The sequence below is a fragment of the Leucoraja erinacea genome, chromosome 21 (genome assembly GCF_028641065.1).
Source record: "Leucoraja erinacea ecotype New England chromosome 21, Leri_hhj_1, whole genome shotgun sequence".
Classification (NCBI taxonomy): Eukaryota; Metazoa; Chordata; class Chondrichthyes; order Rajiformes; family Rajidae; genus Leucoraja; species Leucoraja erinaceus.
The window spans coordinates 20,665,497-20,682,032 of NC_073397.1; the positions used below are offsets into that span (position 1 = coordinate 20,665,497).

Consider the following 16,536-nt stretch of genomic DNA (forward strand, 5'->3'; position numbering starts at 1 on the left):
ATGGCTGGTCATCCCCAATCAGTACCCCAATCCTGCCTTCTCCCCATATCCCCTGACTCTGCTATCTTTAAGAGCCCTACCCAGCTCTCTCTTGAAAGTATTCAGAGAACTGGCTCCACTGCCCTCTGAGGCAGTGAATTCCACAGACTCACAACTCTCTGTGTGAAGAAGTGTTTCCTTGTCTCCGTTCTAAATGGCTTACCTTTTATTCTTAAACTGTGGCCCCAGGTTCTGGACTCCCCCAACATCGGGAACATGTTTCCTGCCTCTAGCGCGTCCAAACCCTTAATAATCTTATATGTTTCAATAAGATTCCCTCTAATCCTTAAAAATTCCAGTGTATACAAGTCCAGCTGCTCCATTCTCTCAGCATATGACAGTCCCGCCATCCCGGGAATTAACCTTGTAAACCTATGCTGCACTCCCCCAATAGCAGGATCTGTCCTTCCTCAAATTACGAGACCAAAATTGCACACAATACTCCAAGTGTGGTCTCACTATGGCCCTATACAACTGCAGAAGGACCTCTTTGCTCCTATACCTCTCCTATTGTGATGAAGGCCAACATGCCATTCACTTTCTTCACTGCCTGCTGTACCTGCATGCTTACTTTCAGTGACTGATGAACAAGGCCCCCCAGATCTCATTGTACTTCCCCTTTTCCCAACTTGACACCATTTAGATAATAATCTGCCTTCCTGTTTTTGCTACCAAAGTAGATAACCTCACATTTATCCACATTAAACTGCATCTGCCATGCATCTGCCCACTCACCCAACCTGTCCAAGTCACCGTGCATTCTCATAGCATCCTCCTCACAGTTCACACTGCCACCCAGCTTTGTCATCTGCAAATTTGCTAATGTAACTTTGAATCCCTTCATCTAAATCACTGATGTATATTGTAAATAGCTGCGGTCCCAGCACCGATCCTTGCGGTACCACACTAGGCACTGCTTGCCATTCTGAAAGGGACCAGTTAATCCCTACTCTTTGTTTCCTGTCTGCCAACCAATTTTCTATCTGTGTCAGCACTCTACCCCCAATACCATGTGCCCTAATTTTGCCCACTAATCTCCTCTGTGGGACCTTATCAAATGCTTTCTGAAAGTCCAGGTACACTACATCCACTGGCTCTCCCTTGACCATTTTCCTAGTTACATCCTCAAAAATTCCAGAAGATTAGTCAAGCATGATTTCCCCTTCGTAAATCCATGCTGACTTGGACCGATCCTGTGTCGGCAAATGTGCCGCTATTTCATCTTTCATAATTGACTCCAGCATCTTTCCCACCACCGATGTCAGGCTAACTGGTCTATAATTCCCTGTTTTCTCTCTCCCGCCTTTCTTAAAAAGTGGAATAATATTAGCTACAGTCCAATCCGCAGGAACTGATCCTGAATCTATAGAACATTGGAAAATTATCACCCATGCGTCCACGATTTCTAGAGCCACTTCCATAAGTACCCTGGGTTGCAGACCATCAGGCCCTGGAGATTTATCAGCCTTCAGTCCCATCAGTCTACCCAACACCATTTCCTAATGTGGATTTCCTTCAGTTCCTCTGTCACCCCAGATCCTCTGGCCACTACTGTATCAGGAAGATTGTTTGTGTCCTCCTTAGAGAAGACGGATCCAAAGTACCTGTTCAACTCATCTGCCATTTCCTTGTTCCCCATAATAAATTCACCATTTCAGTCTTCAAGGGTCCAACTTTGATCTAACTAATTTTTTCCTCTTCACATACCTAAAGAAGCTTTTACTATCCTCCTTTATATTCATGGCTAGCTTACCTTCGTATGTCATCTTTTCTCCTTGTATTGGCTTTTTAGTTATCTTCTGTTGCTCTTTAAACATTACCCGATCCTCTTGCTTCCGGCTTATCTTTGCGACACTGTACTTCTCTTTTATTTTTATACTGTCCCTGGCTTCCCTTGGCAGCCACTGTTGCCCCTTACTCCCCTTGGAATCTTTCTTGCTCCTAGGAATGAACTGATCCTGCACCTTCTGTATTATTCCAAGAAATACCTGCCATTGTAGTTCCACTGTCATCCCTGCTAGGGTATCTTTCCAGTCAACTTTGGCCAGCTCCTCCCTCACGGCTCCATATTCAACTGTAACACTGACACCTCCGATCTACCCTTCTCCTTCTCCAATTGTAGTTTAAACTTGACCATATTATGGTCACCACCTCCTAATGGTTCCTTAACCTCAAGTTCCTTTATTAAATCCGGTTCATTACATAACACTAAATCCAGAATTGCCTTCTCCCTGGTAGGCTCCAATACAAGCTGCTCTAAGAATCCATCACAGAGGCTCTCCACAAACTCCCTGTCTTGGGGTCCATACCAACCTGATTTTCCCAGTCTACCTGCATGTTGAAATCTCCCATAACAACCGTAGCATTACCTTTACTACAGGCCAATTTTAACTCCTGATTCAACTTTCACCCTATATCCAGACTACTGTTTGGGGGCCTATAGATAAGTCCCATTAGGGTATTTTTACCCTTACAATTCCTTAGTTCTATCCATACTGACTCCACATCTCCCGTTTCAATGTCACCCCTTTGGGTCCCAACCCAAATCATCACCAATCCACGTTCCCTGGGGACACTGTCAGACCTACTGAGTTACTCCAGCACTTTGTGTTTATATTAGCTTCTACATTCTGTTCATTATTACTTCATTATAACATCGGCCATTCAGTATTGAGGGATTCCTGCATCTGTCAAAGGGCACTTCATATCCAAAGGTTGAAAATGAAAAAAATGTATATTTTACTTCATCATATCTACGGTGCATTGCAAAGCCACGATTGGTTTCAAACAGTAATTGTTACAGGTGTGAATAGTAGTTATTTCATTAATAACTATATCCCAATAATCAGTAAAACCACACAGATAATGTGTTGACTTGAAGGAAGTACATTGACCAAAATACCTTTTGGTTAGGTCTGTGGGATCTTCCATGCAAGTTGAGATGAGACTTGTGTTTCAGCACTGTATCGTATTCCTTCAGTCTGCTTCTGTCAGCCACATTTACAGTATATGTAAAATGTGAAATGCTTTTCTTACTGAGCTTTAATGCTGTGAATGTCAGACCTGTTTCTGCACTGTAGGATCCATGACTATATGTTGGAGGGGTAGATTTTGTATCTGCTGTGGTCTTGCTGAATTTCTGTGTGTTGCTATGTCAGAGTGAAGAGTTCCCCCAGGAAACTGTTTTAGTTATTTCAGTATGCTGAAATGTGTCATCATTACACAGCAATTTTTCAGCAGAAGAGCTAACCTTTAGCTTCGCCTTTTATTTTTGTTCATGGTCTTCCTTTTCATTTTAGTCGCAATGATAATTAAATATAATTGCCTCTTCTACCATATTGTTTGCTTCCTTGTTCTTGTGAATCTCAATTTAAGATACAGTTAATGTTGTAAGTGTAATGTATCTACCCTCTTCTGAAGGATAGATTCATGCAATCAGTAAGGAAGCCTCAGGAATCTAAACCTTTCTCGATCTTCTGCCTTTACCATTTATTAGATGGGCAATTTACCAACTAGAATCTGCATGTTTTGCATTCCATTTCATTCTTTCCTCTAATCACTGACCAATAATGTACTGATGTGAAACAATATAATGTTACCCTTTCTCACTGATGGGTTTAAGTTGTAGCAAGACCTACAATTAAAACTCTTTGTTATAAATCATAAATCCTATGTCAGTCTTACTACCTGCTGGTTGTCTTTTTATTTAATGGTAAGGTAGCCACCAATGGTGGAAGGAATGTGGGTCTCCAGGATCTATGAGGTAAAGTTCTGTTGCTATCTTTTTCCAGTTGTGCCACGTGTGATTCCTTGTTACAAGTGCCTAATCACTATCTTCACATGTATTTTTATTTCTGGATATGCAAGACAATTTAAGTGTATTCCTACTTAGTATGAATGCTGCAAGTAGTATTTCTATACTTAAACTCAAACCCCAATTTTCTTCTTAAATGGTAAAGTATTGGCGGTGTCAAACAGCCATCTGCTGCAGGTACCCTTTGGACATTGTCAGGAATTAGTCATCTTGTTGGTGTTCTTATTAGGTAGCCAAAATCCCACTGGTATATCATCCGCTGCACCTGACCACCATCTTGATCGAGGAGTTATTCGTAATCTTTTAAAAAGTAGAAACGTTGAAACCTGACATATGGGGTCCCATTGGATTTGGATCAGGTGTGATCAGATTCAGATTCAGATTCAGATTCAATTTTAATTGTCATTGTCAGTGTACAGTACGGAGACAACGAAATGCATTTAGCATCTCCCTGGAAGAGCGACATAGCAAATGATTTGAATAAATAATAATGTGTCCGGGGGGTGGTGATTGGCAGTCACCGAGGTATGTTGTTGACTAGAGTGACAGCCGCCGGGAAGAAGCTGTTCCTCGACCTGCTGGTTCGGCAACGGAGAGACCTGTAGCGCCTCCCGGATGGTAGGAGGGTAAACAGTCCATGGGTTGGGGTGAGAGCAGTCCTTGAGCCCTTGGCAATGCTGAGCGCCCTCCGCAGGCAGCGCTTGCTTTGGACAGACTTAATGGAGGGGAGCGAGGAACCGGTGATGCGTTGGGCAATTTTCACCACCCTCTGCAATGCCTTCCGGTCGGAGACAGAGCAGTTGCCATACCATACTGTGATGCAGTTGGTAAGGATGCTCTCGATGGTGCAGCGGTAGAAGTTCACCAGATCATAGAGAACAACTTGGAATAGTTGGGAATCAGGGAATACAATTAAAGATATTGGAAAATATGTCATTTAGCAGCTTAGTATATTCTGAGAAATTATGATAGATTGTAGATCAGAGGCTGGAAAGTGCACTGCAGAAAGTTTATACAAAGGAGGGGAATATCTTTGAATATTCCCTCTCCTCATGGCTCTCCACCACTTGTTACTCCATCGGAAGATTTAATCTATTTTGATGTCCAAGGAGTTTTTCATCAAAGCCGCTGAACCAAGGAAATTAATTGGTATTTTGTTTTATATTGAACAAGCCGTCACAGGTAATGTTGGCAAGAACAACAAAAGGTCTTTTTGAGTTCACTAATCTGTTTCAGTGACGTCAAACACCTGTCTATATACTTGACTTATTAAAGTAGTTTCTCCACATTAAACATTTATCTCCTTTTCTTTTGGTATTCTCTCTGGGACATACTAAAGTATTTCATAATCTACATATTTCTAAAATGAATGATGAATTTCAGGCTGTAGAGGGACATGGGACTCAAATTTTTAGAGTAACAGGGGGACAGGCAGCATCTTTTGAAGGAATGGGTGACGTTTGGGGCAAAGACTGAAGAAGGGGCTCAACCCAAAACATCACTCATTCCTTCGATCCAGAGATGTTGCCTGTCCCACTGAGTTATTCCAGCATTTTGTGTCTATCTTCAGTGTAAACCAGCCTCTGTAGTTCATTCCTACACTAGAATTTTAGCGTGATCACGTTTTTCTATTATTTGCTTTCTGTGCACTAACTTTTAATGGGGAAGATGGAGAGAATCACATACAGGAAACACCAAGAAGAGAAGGTATTCAGTTAAGGGAGGTAAACACAGAAATATTGACATATTTCAAATTATTTCCACCCACATTACAAAGACTGAATAAAGAGAACTATAACGACATCATATGTACAATGCATCTAGACAATTACTTTTATGTATCAAAACTGAAGATGAAGTAGTGATCTACCACAGGAATAAAAATCTGAACTCTTGATGGAAGGTGGGTGGTAATCAAAATACGTAATTTTGGGCAGAGCAGTAGGGCAGAGCAAAGTAAATTACCAAAAAAATTGAGACTTTTTTTCTGATCTTATAGTCTACAATTCTCAGCATTTTGCAAAGCATACATTGATGGCTAAGTGAATTTACCATTATTTTGCCTCAGCATTTGATTAAATCGAGCTCTTTGATCAAACCTCTGTTTATTTGCCTTGGTTTGCCTAATCTCAAATATTGTTAAAGTTGTGCATGCACAGAGGTACAGATATCATTGGTAATGCCAACATCTATTGCCTATCCCTATTGCCCCTGGATTAAGGTTGCCATTAAGGATCAATTAGTATGTCTTCAGTGACATGTGAGCCAGACCACATGAGAATGGTCCCCATGTATGTTAATTAACCATTTATATACTATTTATATACTCTGATAGTTTTGTGATCACCACTACTGATACAATGTTTTTTTTTAAATTATCCTTGAATCCATTGAAATGTCCAGGGCAAAGTGAGATTCAAACTTGTGCCTTTGGACTTTGGATTCTGACTGTTACTCCAGTAATGTGACCACTCGGACATATACTCCTCGGACTATGCATTCATATAACATTTTGGTTTGTTTTACTGTGGTAAATGCTCAATAAAAATGAACTGCTGTTACTTTATATCATTTGATGAAAGACATTGCAGAATAATTCAATTTCCTGATGCACTGGCATGTGAAACTACAGATTAATTATTGCTGTGGGAAATTTTAAGTTTACATCTATTTTGCTATTTTTATTATTTTCAAAAATGCTGATGTTAAAAATAGCAGCAAAGGAAATTGAATTAATCTGTGAATTATTGATCGAAGGAAACCAATTATGACAATTATTAATTATAGTTTTTGTTCAGCAGGTTTAATAATGGGCAGTAGCAAAAGCAAGCTGAAAGACCCGTCTCAGAAAACAAAAGGTGGAGACAGCAGCATTTTGTCCAGTACGCAAAATCTACGTTATGGTCTTGAGGGACCACAAGAATCCCACTCAACCCCAGCTAAAACTTTGGGTCCGGATGAGAACAACTCCAGCATTGCACCATTTGGAGGGACCACGGAATTAACACTATTCGGAGGAGTTATTTCTTCCAACGCATCTTCTCCGTCACAACGAACGGGCCAACTGGCAGGTTAGTGCGAGAAACAGAGTGGTGCCAGTGACCAAGGAAGAAAGAATTTTTGACTAGTTATAAATTAATTTGAATACATTGAGCCAAAGATAAGGACTGAGGGAACTCAGGGGGTCAAGCAGCATCTGGGGAGGCTGGGGATTATTTTTTTTTTTAATTTAAGCACAAAGGGTAAGAAATGTTTGAACAAAATATTTCTCGCTGTATTACCCACAATGAGAAAAGCCATTTATACACTACAACAGAAATAACTTGTAGTCAAAATTTTCATACAGTTGTATGGATTTTTATAATGTGGAGCGTTATAACACCAAACAAATTTCAAATTGTAAATTTTAATACCCCATCACTATCACAGTTTCAAGGAATAAGACAAAACTCTCAGAAGCACCAAATCTACTTCAAAACACATTGGCCTGTGTTATTCACTATAGTGCCATATGTGTTCATTCACTCCTGATTACGTGTCTGCCTCCAAGTGTGCCTGTTTATTTCCACTGTTTTTTTCAGCAGTTATTTTTCTGCCTTCCAAGTTTGTATTTTCCTTATCTCCCTTTCTGTCTTCCAGCTAGGTTTGGTTTCTTTCTTGATAACTCTCTCTCCCTTTCCCAGTTTCTTTCTTTTTTCTCCTTTATTCTATTCCTCTCCTCCCACATTCTCTCCCTCCACTTTCTCTCCCACCTATGCCTCATCCGGACCTTTCATTTTCCCTCCCACTGTCACCACCACCCTCCCAAGCTTGCTCTCCTACTTGCACTTCTTTCCACCCCCTTAATGATTCATGTTTTGTGTTATCAACTCTTTTCCAGATTGGTTCCCTCTTTCTCCTCCCAGTTGTGTTTTTTGTTCTGTTTCTTGTTCCCCTTGTTTCTTTCTTTCTCTCCACGTCTCCCTTTCCCCCCCTCCCCATCTCCCTCCCTTCCCATCTCCCTCCCTTCCCCCCCCTATATCCCTCCCTTCATCTCCCTCCCTTCCCCCCCCCCCCCCCCCCTCTCCCCCTCTTATCTTCCATGCTATCTGACATATGAGGAACATTTTTCCTGAGCAAAGAAGTTTGAGAAAATGGCATTTTCTTGCCCTGTCTGAAACCTGACACAATGGTCCCACTGCCTTGCGAGTTCATTTTAAAATTTCCTTTTGAAGTATTTACCCTTTCAACGAAAGTTATTATGCGGAGACTCCATTGCCGAGCATTTTCAAGACTGGAATAGAGGGGAGATAGAAAGAGGTGGGGCAAGAGCTGGCAAGAGATAGATGGGCACAAAATGCTGGAGTAACTCAGCGGGACAGGTAGCATTTCTGGAGAAAAGGAATGGGTGACACTTCGGGTCGAGACGCTTCTGACTCTCCAGAGTTGCTGCCTGTCCTGCTGAGTTACTCCAGCATTTTGTGTCTATCTTCGGTTTAAACCAGCATCTGCAGTTCCTTCCCACACAAGTGATAGATGGGTCCGACCCAAAACACAATCTGTTCATTTCCCTCCACGGATGCTGCCTGATCTGCTGAGTCCCTCCAGCAATATGTTTTCTGCCCTCAATTCCCCAACCTTCGAAATATTTTTGCCATCTCCACCTTAAATATTTCTAATGACCTGACCTCCAACATCACCAAGAGCAGAGCGTTCCAGAGAGCCACTCCCTTCTGAGAGAAGAAATCTCCATGCACTTTTGTTTTAGATGATCCATCCCTTGTTCACGGCCCTCACAACAATGGAAGTAATTTCTTCTCTTTATTTTATCCAACCCTTTTTCTCATTTGAACTTTGAAGAAAGATAGAAAAGAAAATATTCTATCACTGGTTAAACAACATACAGATTCGCCTTTTCAGATTATTTTTAAGTTCATGCTATATTCAGTGTGTCGCATTAAATAATTTGTGCTTATCACTACTTTCTCTCATTCATCCATTTTGTAAACTACCGTTATGTGTTAACTGTTTAAGTAAGATGCTGGAAAAATCGAAGGTAGACAAAAATACTGGAGAAATTCAGTACGTGTTGCAGCATCTTTGGAGCAAAGGAATAGGTGACGTTTTGGGTCGAGACCCTTCTTCAGACTGATCAGGGTGTGTGTGTTGCCTATTGTAATTCAGTTAAATATCCCTGTAGTATTAATTCAATTTGAATTGCACAAGTTTAAGTCCAACTGAACAGGCACTACAGATTATCTTCATTTAAATGATCCACTATGCAGAAATAATGAGCAACAAAAGATGAGAAATAATTCCCCTATTACTTATAGCTTCAAATGAAATTTGTGGTAGAATCTCCTGGCAATCAAATTATTTTTTATATGAAGTGGTTCTCCTTTGAATGGTTGATGGCACAAATGTGGAGTGATCAATATACAATCTCCTTCGCTAGCAATATAATTTAATATTTTAGAAGAAAGGGATGCCTGTCTTGTGTGTAGTGTTGGTATGTTTTTTTAGAAATTATTTACTGTAAAATATTTTAGGCTGGGATTAGATAATTAGATTAAAGTATTCCCTCATCGCCTGGATTCCAAAGCCTGTCAGTTAAGATTGTAAAAATATCAAAAGGAAAACTGTCTTAATTTGATACCAAATTAACCAGGCTATCATTTTTCATGACTGACTGAGAATCAAGTGATTCAAACCTCGCAGTGGACTTGTACACATCATCTGGACTTCAATGGAATACTGTGGGAGTCGGAGAAGCTGCCTTTTGGATGTGACCTTGAAGGGAGTCCCCGTTTCAGATGAAAGGAAATGGTCCTATTTAAAGAAGGGCAGGGAATTCTCCTTTGTTCAAGCTCACAATCCTTCCTCAACTGACCCCTGTTGGGATGGAGCCTGCAACCTTGAGATTCATTGTCTCATCACCTTTCCTATTCACTCCTTTATCCAAATCCCTTACCCAGCATCTCTGCCATTCCGGGCACTGGGCTGCTTACACAACTGAATATTATTCCATTACTCCAATAAAGATGGAACTGGGCTTCAATTGTTTATGAACTTCCTAGACTGATGTTCCTTTCCATATTTAGATTCATTTTGGAAAAGGTGGTCAGTGCAAAATAGGGGGCTACTCCTTCGGCAGAGTGAAGGATTTTTTTGAACATCGATTAAAGCGCATCATTGAGGGAGAGTCCAGAAAGCATTAGTCTATATGCAAGTCATCACCAAGAACTGCTTGATAGCCATTATTTGCTAATATTGCTCACCTCAATGCACATAAAAGCACAAGTCTTCACACAAGAGAAAGTAAGGCATTTTTACAATTAAGCAAAATATTCAGAATAGTCCTTTGCTAATGTACACTTAATGGTAGAATCTATTTGGAAAACCAATTGCTTTGTACTTGTGTACTCTAAAGTTCCCAAATTTGCACCCGAGAGTTCTGTACACAAGAATGGGGCAGAAGTGGGTTGCTGTTCAGAGGCATAAAATGCATATCTGAATGCTGCTTCGGACTTGTTAAGTGCTTCTATGGCTATCTACAATTAGAGTTGCACACTATCTCTGTATGGCAATTTGATAAAATTTTGGAGTTTATTCTTTCCTACACTTTGGTTAAAAGTTGATCTCCAGAAGGACAAATTGGATGCAGTAACTAGCGTTGTTTATTTTCTTCGGCTCATAACTGAAGACTCATAACTTCAACCTTAATTGCTTAAGGATACCACATTAAAGCTGTTTCCCCAAATAAATTAGCTATTTGCATATGCCCACATTCATACCAAGAAGCTAAAAGTGTGGGAACAAGCAAAAATCCAATTTTTGCACATTAATGATATGTTAACATTTCCCCATTAATCTAGCCTACTTTTAAGAGTGGCTATTTCTCCCGTACAGACCCATTACTCATATGTTTAATTTCCCAAAAGCAATCAGAGTGAAAAATGCAGCAAATTACACATTGTTTACTCTATATCCATTTTGCAATTTAGAAGTGGTGTTAAACCACTAAATATTATCAGCATGATCTAGTTCCAAAGATAGCGGGAGATGTTGACAAATGGAGTATCATTATGAACTCCACAGCAATGATAATAGCACTCTCTAAGTTTCCTACTGAGGCTATATTTTAAAAGTACTTAATTGGTTTTGAAGCTCTCTGGGATGCTCTAAGGTTGTGCAATGAGCTGTACAAATGCTTGTGATAGAAACTTAATCAAAAATGGGAAGGAAGAATTGTCAGGCTTTGAGATTCACAATGACAGGAGGGAAACATGCTACTGGTTAATGGGGCAGCATTCATGCCATGGTTTAATCCATGTACTGGTCAAGCCTGTGCAGAACGACCTCTGATTACATTCTTGTATCTGAGCCAAAGATGGAAGCAAACTACATTCATGGAGTGATGTGTGATCCTGGAAAAAGTGAGTGAAAAAATTCATCTCTTCCAAACAGCGAGGATATGCCACATGGTCAATCATCCAGTGAACCATTTTGATCCCTGGAGTAATGTTGGCATGTGTCAGATGGCCAACAGCACCAGCTAAAACCATTCGAGTGGAGCTCACTATGACAAAATGGGTGCAGTAAATAGCGTTGTTTGTTTTCTTCGGCTGAAGACTGAAGACTCATAACTGGATTCCTATGAACTTCGTTCGTATCACTATAAGTACGCCTGCATATAATTGTCCCTAGCATCAGACTTTGGAGAGAATTTTTTTCCTCTTTTCCTAATGGCCTCAAGTCTTTCTCTCTCTATCCCAGTGGTGTTAGCATTGGTTTATTATTGTCATGTGTACTGAGATTCTGTTTTGCGTGCTATCCAGGCACATACAGGGCTCTTAAAGACAGCGGAGTCAGGGGATATGGGGAGAAGGCAGGAATGGGGTACTGATTGGGGATGATCAGCCATGATCACATTGAATGGCGGTGCTGGCTCAAAGGGCCGAATGGCCTACTCCTGCACCTATTGTTTATTGTCTATTGTTTATACCATACACGAGTACATCAGGTAGTGCTAAGAAGAAAGGAATCAGTGCACAGAATATAGTGTAGAAGCTCTAGAGAAGGTGCAGGTACAAAAAAGTGTAGGTGCCGCCAAAAGGGAGATGAAAATATGGGAAATTCCGCTTTGCGTATGAGAGGTCCGCTCATGAGCAGGGAAGAAGCTGCTCTTGAAGTTAGTCGTACATGCTTTGGAGCTCTTGAGCTGCACAATGGGAGTTGAAAAAGGAGAGAATAACCAGAATGTGAGTGGTCCTTGATTATGTTGGCTGCTTTCCCGAGGCAGAGTGAGGTTTAGTGGTGGATGGTGGAGAGAAGCTGCTTAATGTAGTGGACTGGGCTGCATTGCCAACTCTGCAAATTCTTATGGTCTTAGGCAGACCATTTGGGATGTCAAGTCTCAATGTATTTGAATGCTTTTTATGGTGCATCTACATATGACTACTTGTGTAGTCATTCACTTTACACAAGCAACCCTCTCTCTTACGTACTCCTAAAATGATCTATTTCTAGGACACATCATGGAGGCATCTCAAATTCACTGCTCACCACTATTCCTGACACACAAAGCTAGAATCTAAACTGGATTCTGGAAGTTTTGATTTCCTGTTCCCACGATAGTTTAAATCAATTAAAGGAGTCATACATCATAAAGATGAGACTATTCTCCTGTCTTCAGCAGTTGAAACGATGGAATCTCATTCCTGTGGCTGCTAATTCATTTTTCAAAATTTCTGAAAAAATAATATTTAATATTAATATATGACTTTGCTTTGAATAAATTTTCTCTCCCTTAATCTGCTTTTACTATTTATTTTCCTCTCTGCACAGCATTTACCTCTTAACTCATCCTATCCTCACCTTGATTTCTCTCCACCTTTAAATCTTTTCGATTAAGGAGATAGGCCAGTCTCATCATTCACCGATTTCCCTTTTATATTCACACTTCATATAAAGCTGAAGGGTGATGCAGCCACAAGAAACCACAGCTTGTGCAAACATGATGTCTTTGCAAAGTTGCTTTGCGGTGCCGTTAATGAAATGGTGCCACTAATCATTTGCGTGACCTTCAAGACCGTTGGGGAGACTTAGTTAAGATGAAAATGAATTCTCCAGACTGCAATTATCAACACCAAAAAACAATCCATTGCACTCTGCTTTCGACTGATGGTCTGTACGAGACCTGCACCTTAATGGCCTGTGGCAGAACTAGCTTACTAGAGGCCACTCAATGATTCAAGAAATTTGCTACTTATTTTTTTTATAATTATGTTCTGCTGGCAAGATTTTATTTTCAGAAATTATCTGTGATTCTGTTGGCGTGGTGTTAATTAACTGGATAACTGGTTAACTAATTAACAAGAGCTGGTAGCGTCCTGAAGAGATTTATTTCTGAAGTTGCGAGAATGCTTTTTTCTCATTCTGGAGAGCAGGCATGAGACCCATATGCAAGCTGCTGTTAGAATTCAAAATGGTTATTATCCTGGTGTTATCCGACGACATTAATATTTCACAGAACTGGTCACAATAAGCTCATTTCCACCGTTTCAGAAGAAGCATTTATTTTGTGAATTTAAACAATGGACACGTTAGAATTTCTATCCATAACAAAATATTACCAATATACCCAAACTTTTTTTTTAAAAATCCCTCCTGCTCAATTGTCCATTGGCAAGGTAAGGCAGTAATAAAGTCAATTTTATACTTGTAGTGAGTCTACTTTCCTTTCCTATCCTACACCTGTTAGATTTATCTTTTTAACCTTTCTAGATATCTTAAATAGGTTGTTGCCCTGACACCGTTAGACACAAGGTTTTCCATCTTTCCTCGATTCACGTGCTGATCTACATACTTTTTAAAATGTTGTGGGAATATTTGCCACATTTCTAGAAAGTGCATTCCAAATGCTAACCACTATGGAGGAGAAGAAATTGTTTATGTCCTCCTGAAACCTGTAATCTTTGCCTTAAAACAATCTCCTATCATTTTGCTACCTCTGCTGTGGGGAGAATTTTATTTCTGTCCATCAAGTCTATAACCTTCATAATTTTGTACACCTCAGTCAGGTCAGGTCTCCCCTCAGCCTCCTCCATTCTGAGGAGAGCCAACCCAGTTTATCCAGTCTCTCCTCAAAAGTGAGACACTCCATACCAAGTAACATCCTAATAAATCTCTTCTGCACCCTCTCCAGATCAACTACATCCTGAAATGTTGGTTTATGCTGCAGTTGAGTCCTGGTTTTACCTCAGCTGAATGACTCGCGGCAGAACTCTGAGAAAAGGTATTTGACGCAAATACTGATAATTGTCCCTAATATGAAAATCCTCTCCTCATGAATCAATTTGGTAAATTCGCCAAATCATCTCGAAGGAAGATGTTTCCTTGGGTATAGAGACTTCTTGTGCTTCTGCCACCGCCCCTTCCTACACTCCCCACGCACTGTCAGGCAAAATATGTTTCAAAGCCACTGTGCCCTTTTGTGACTGCAAGCTGCTTTCTGCATCATTAACAAAACATGATCATATTTTATGTCTCGTTACTTTTCATCTGCAAGATAGAAAATTCTGCCAATTTCTGGAGTTAGATGGAATAAAGGAAGCTTAAATATAACGGTGCCAAAACATTTTTCAAAACCAGGAATTAATTAATAATGATAGTTTTAAAGGGTTTTTGCAAAATCGGTGATTTGATTGTATTTTTCCTTTTCTTTCGTTCTAGGTGGAGTAACCACATTTGTGGCATTGTATGATTATGATTCCAGGACAGCGAGTGACCTTTCCTTTAAGAAGGGGGAGCGATTGCAGATTGTTAACAACACGTAAGCACTATGTTGGTGTATCTCACTGGTATTCATTGAGACCCCACATCATATACACAGCATATAGGATGTTTCTTGCCAGTTCTATAATTATTCCCACTTTCTGCTGCTCGAGATGAGTTTTTACATTTCATTGCGGAGTTTCAGCTAACTGTGTTCATATCTTCTGGGCCAACACAACTATTTAGGGTTGATTTTTCAAACTGGTTAATCAAATCCTAAATTTGAAAAAAATATTAAATGTTTGCACGGTTGAGGTGGCTTGTGTTTTGTGATTCTTCAGCTGCTCAGTCATTGTGGGCTTTTTGCCAAACCTACTCAAACTACACATGCCTGATGAAAAGTTGTTAACAGCTTAATTCACCCTCCTCTCAGTTAATCTTGGATATTGTCAAATACACATAAAATAGCTAAACAGCTTTGATGCAGTTTTCGTCCTTGAATTATTTCATTGTGGAACACTTTGTTCTGAACATTTCTTTCACTCGCCATCTACGGAATTGTTCCCAGTGACTGCTAACCTTGCAATTATTGTGCACATTTCAACAATTAAAGCTTTAATGTTTCAGTTAATCTGAGAGTTCTCCCTGTTTTTTTTTTAACCCCTTGGGCCTTTCTCAGTTGTTTCACTCATTCTGTTGATACTGTAACATAGAAAATAGGTGCCGGAGGAGGCCATTCGGCCCTTCGAGCCAGCACCGCCATTCATTGTGATCATGGCTGATCGTCCCCAATCAATAACCCGTGCCTGCCTTCTCCCCATATCCCTTGATTCCACTAGCCCCTTGAACTCTATCTAACTCTCTCTTAAATCCATCCAGTGATTTGGCCCCCACTGCCCCTCTGTGGCAGGGAATTCCACAAATTCCCAACTCTCTGGGTGAAAAAGTTTTTTCTCACCTCAGTCTTAAATGGCCTCCCCTTTATTCTAAGACTGTGGCCCCTGGTTCTGGACTCGACCAACATTGGGAAATAATTTTCCTGCATCTAGCTTGTCCAGTCCCTTTATAATTTTATATGTTTCTATCAGATGCCCCCTCATCCTTCTAAACTCCAGTGAATACAAACCTAGTCTTTTCTTTTCTGTGGCAGGATCACATGCGAAACACTGTAGCATTATTTACATTTCTCCTTTGTTTTTAGCCATATTAGCTATTCTCAAGACATGGTGGTTTAATTGGCATTGTACATTATAGGCCAAACAAAATTCAAATTTGCACTTATCGGTACAGTCACTGGGAAAATGTTTCAAATGGCAAGTAAATCTCTTGACCAGCAGTTAAATAAATCACCAGTTATTCTAAAAAAGGACACAAAGTAGAGTAACTCAGCGGCCTAGGCAGCATCTCTGGAAACATGGATAGGTCCGGACCTTTCTTGCCTGACCTACTAAGCAACTCCAGGGAACTGCAGATGCTGATTTACAAAGTAGACACAAAGCGCTGGAGTGACGAAACGACTCAGGCAGCATTTCTGGAGAACATGGATGGGTGTTGTTTTAGATCGGGAGCCTTCCTTTGACTAATTATGTGGGGGAAGAAAGCTGGAAGAGAGGAGGGGTCGGATGAGGTATGAGACAAAAGGATTGAAGAGTTGCGACTTGTGCAGCAGGAGTAAGGAATGCAGGTGGAAGGGGAGGGGCAAGGGGGAAGGTGGAGGGGAGAAAATGTTACGTGAAGATGGGGCACAAGGGAGAGAGGGAGGGGGACAAAGTGGGGGAGGGGGGTGATTGTAGTTACCCAAAATTGCAGAATTCAATGTTTGTACCATTGGTTTGTGAGCAATCCAACAAAATATTAGGTGTCGTTCCTCTAGTTTGCATGTAGCCTTTCTCTGGTAATAGAAGAGGCTCGGGACAGAATGAATATGG

At 40.5% G+C, this 16,536-nt stretch overlaps 1 protein-coding gene across 3 annotated transcripts in view; it reads left to right on the top strand.

Annotated features, from left to right (window-relative positions):
- LOC129707364 (proto-oncogene tyrosine-protein kinase Src-like) overlaps nucleotides 1–16,536 on the top strand; it is a 133,261-nt gene that overhangs the window by 60,940 nt on the left and 55,785 nt on the right. For 2 of the 3 annotated variants that reach the window (XM_055652347.1, XM_055652345.1), the window contains exons 2-3: nucleotides 6,655–6,924; nucleotides 14,567–14,666. In XM_055652347.1, the coding sequence (XP_055508322.1) occupies nucleotides 6,663–6,924; nucleotides 14,567–14,666 (362 nt within the window). In that variant the 5' untranslated portion in view covers nucleotides 6,655–6,662. Of the gene's footprint in view, nucleotides 1–6,651; nucleotides 6,925–14,566; nucleotides 14,667–16,536 lie in introns of all 3 variants that reach the window. The other variant, XM_055652346.1, reaches the window with a different exon arrangement.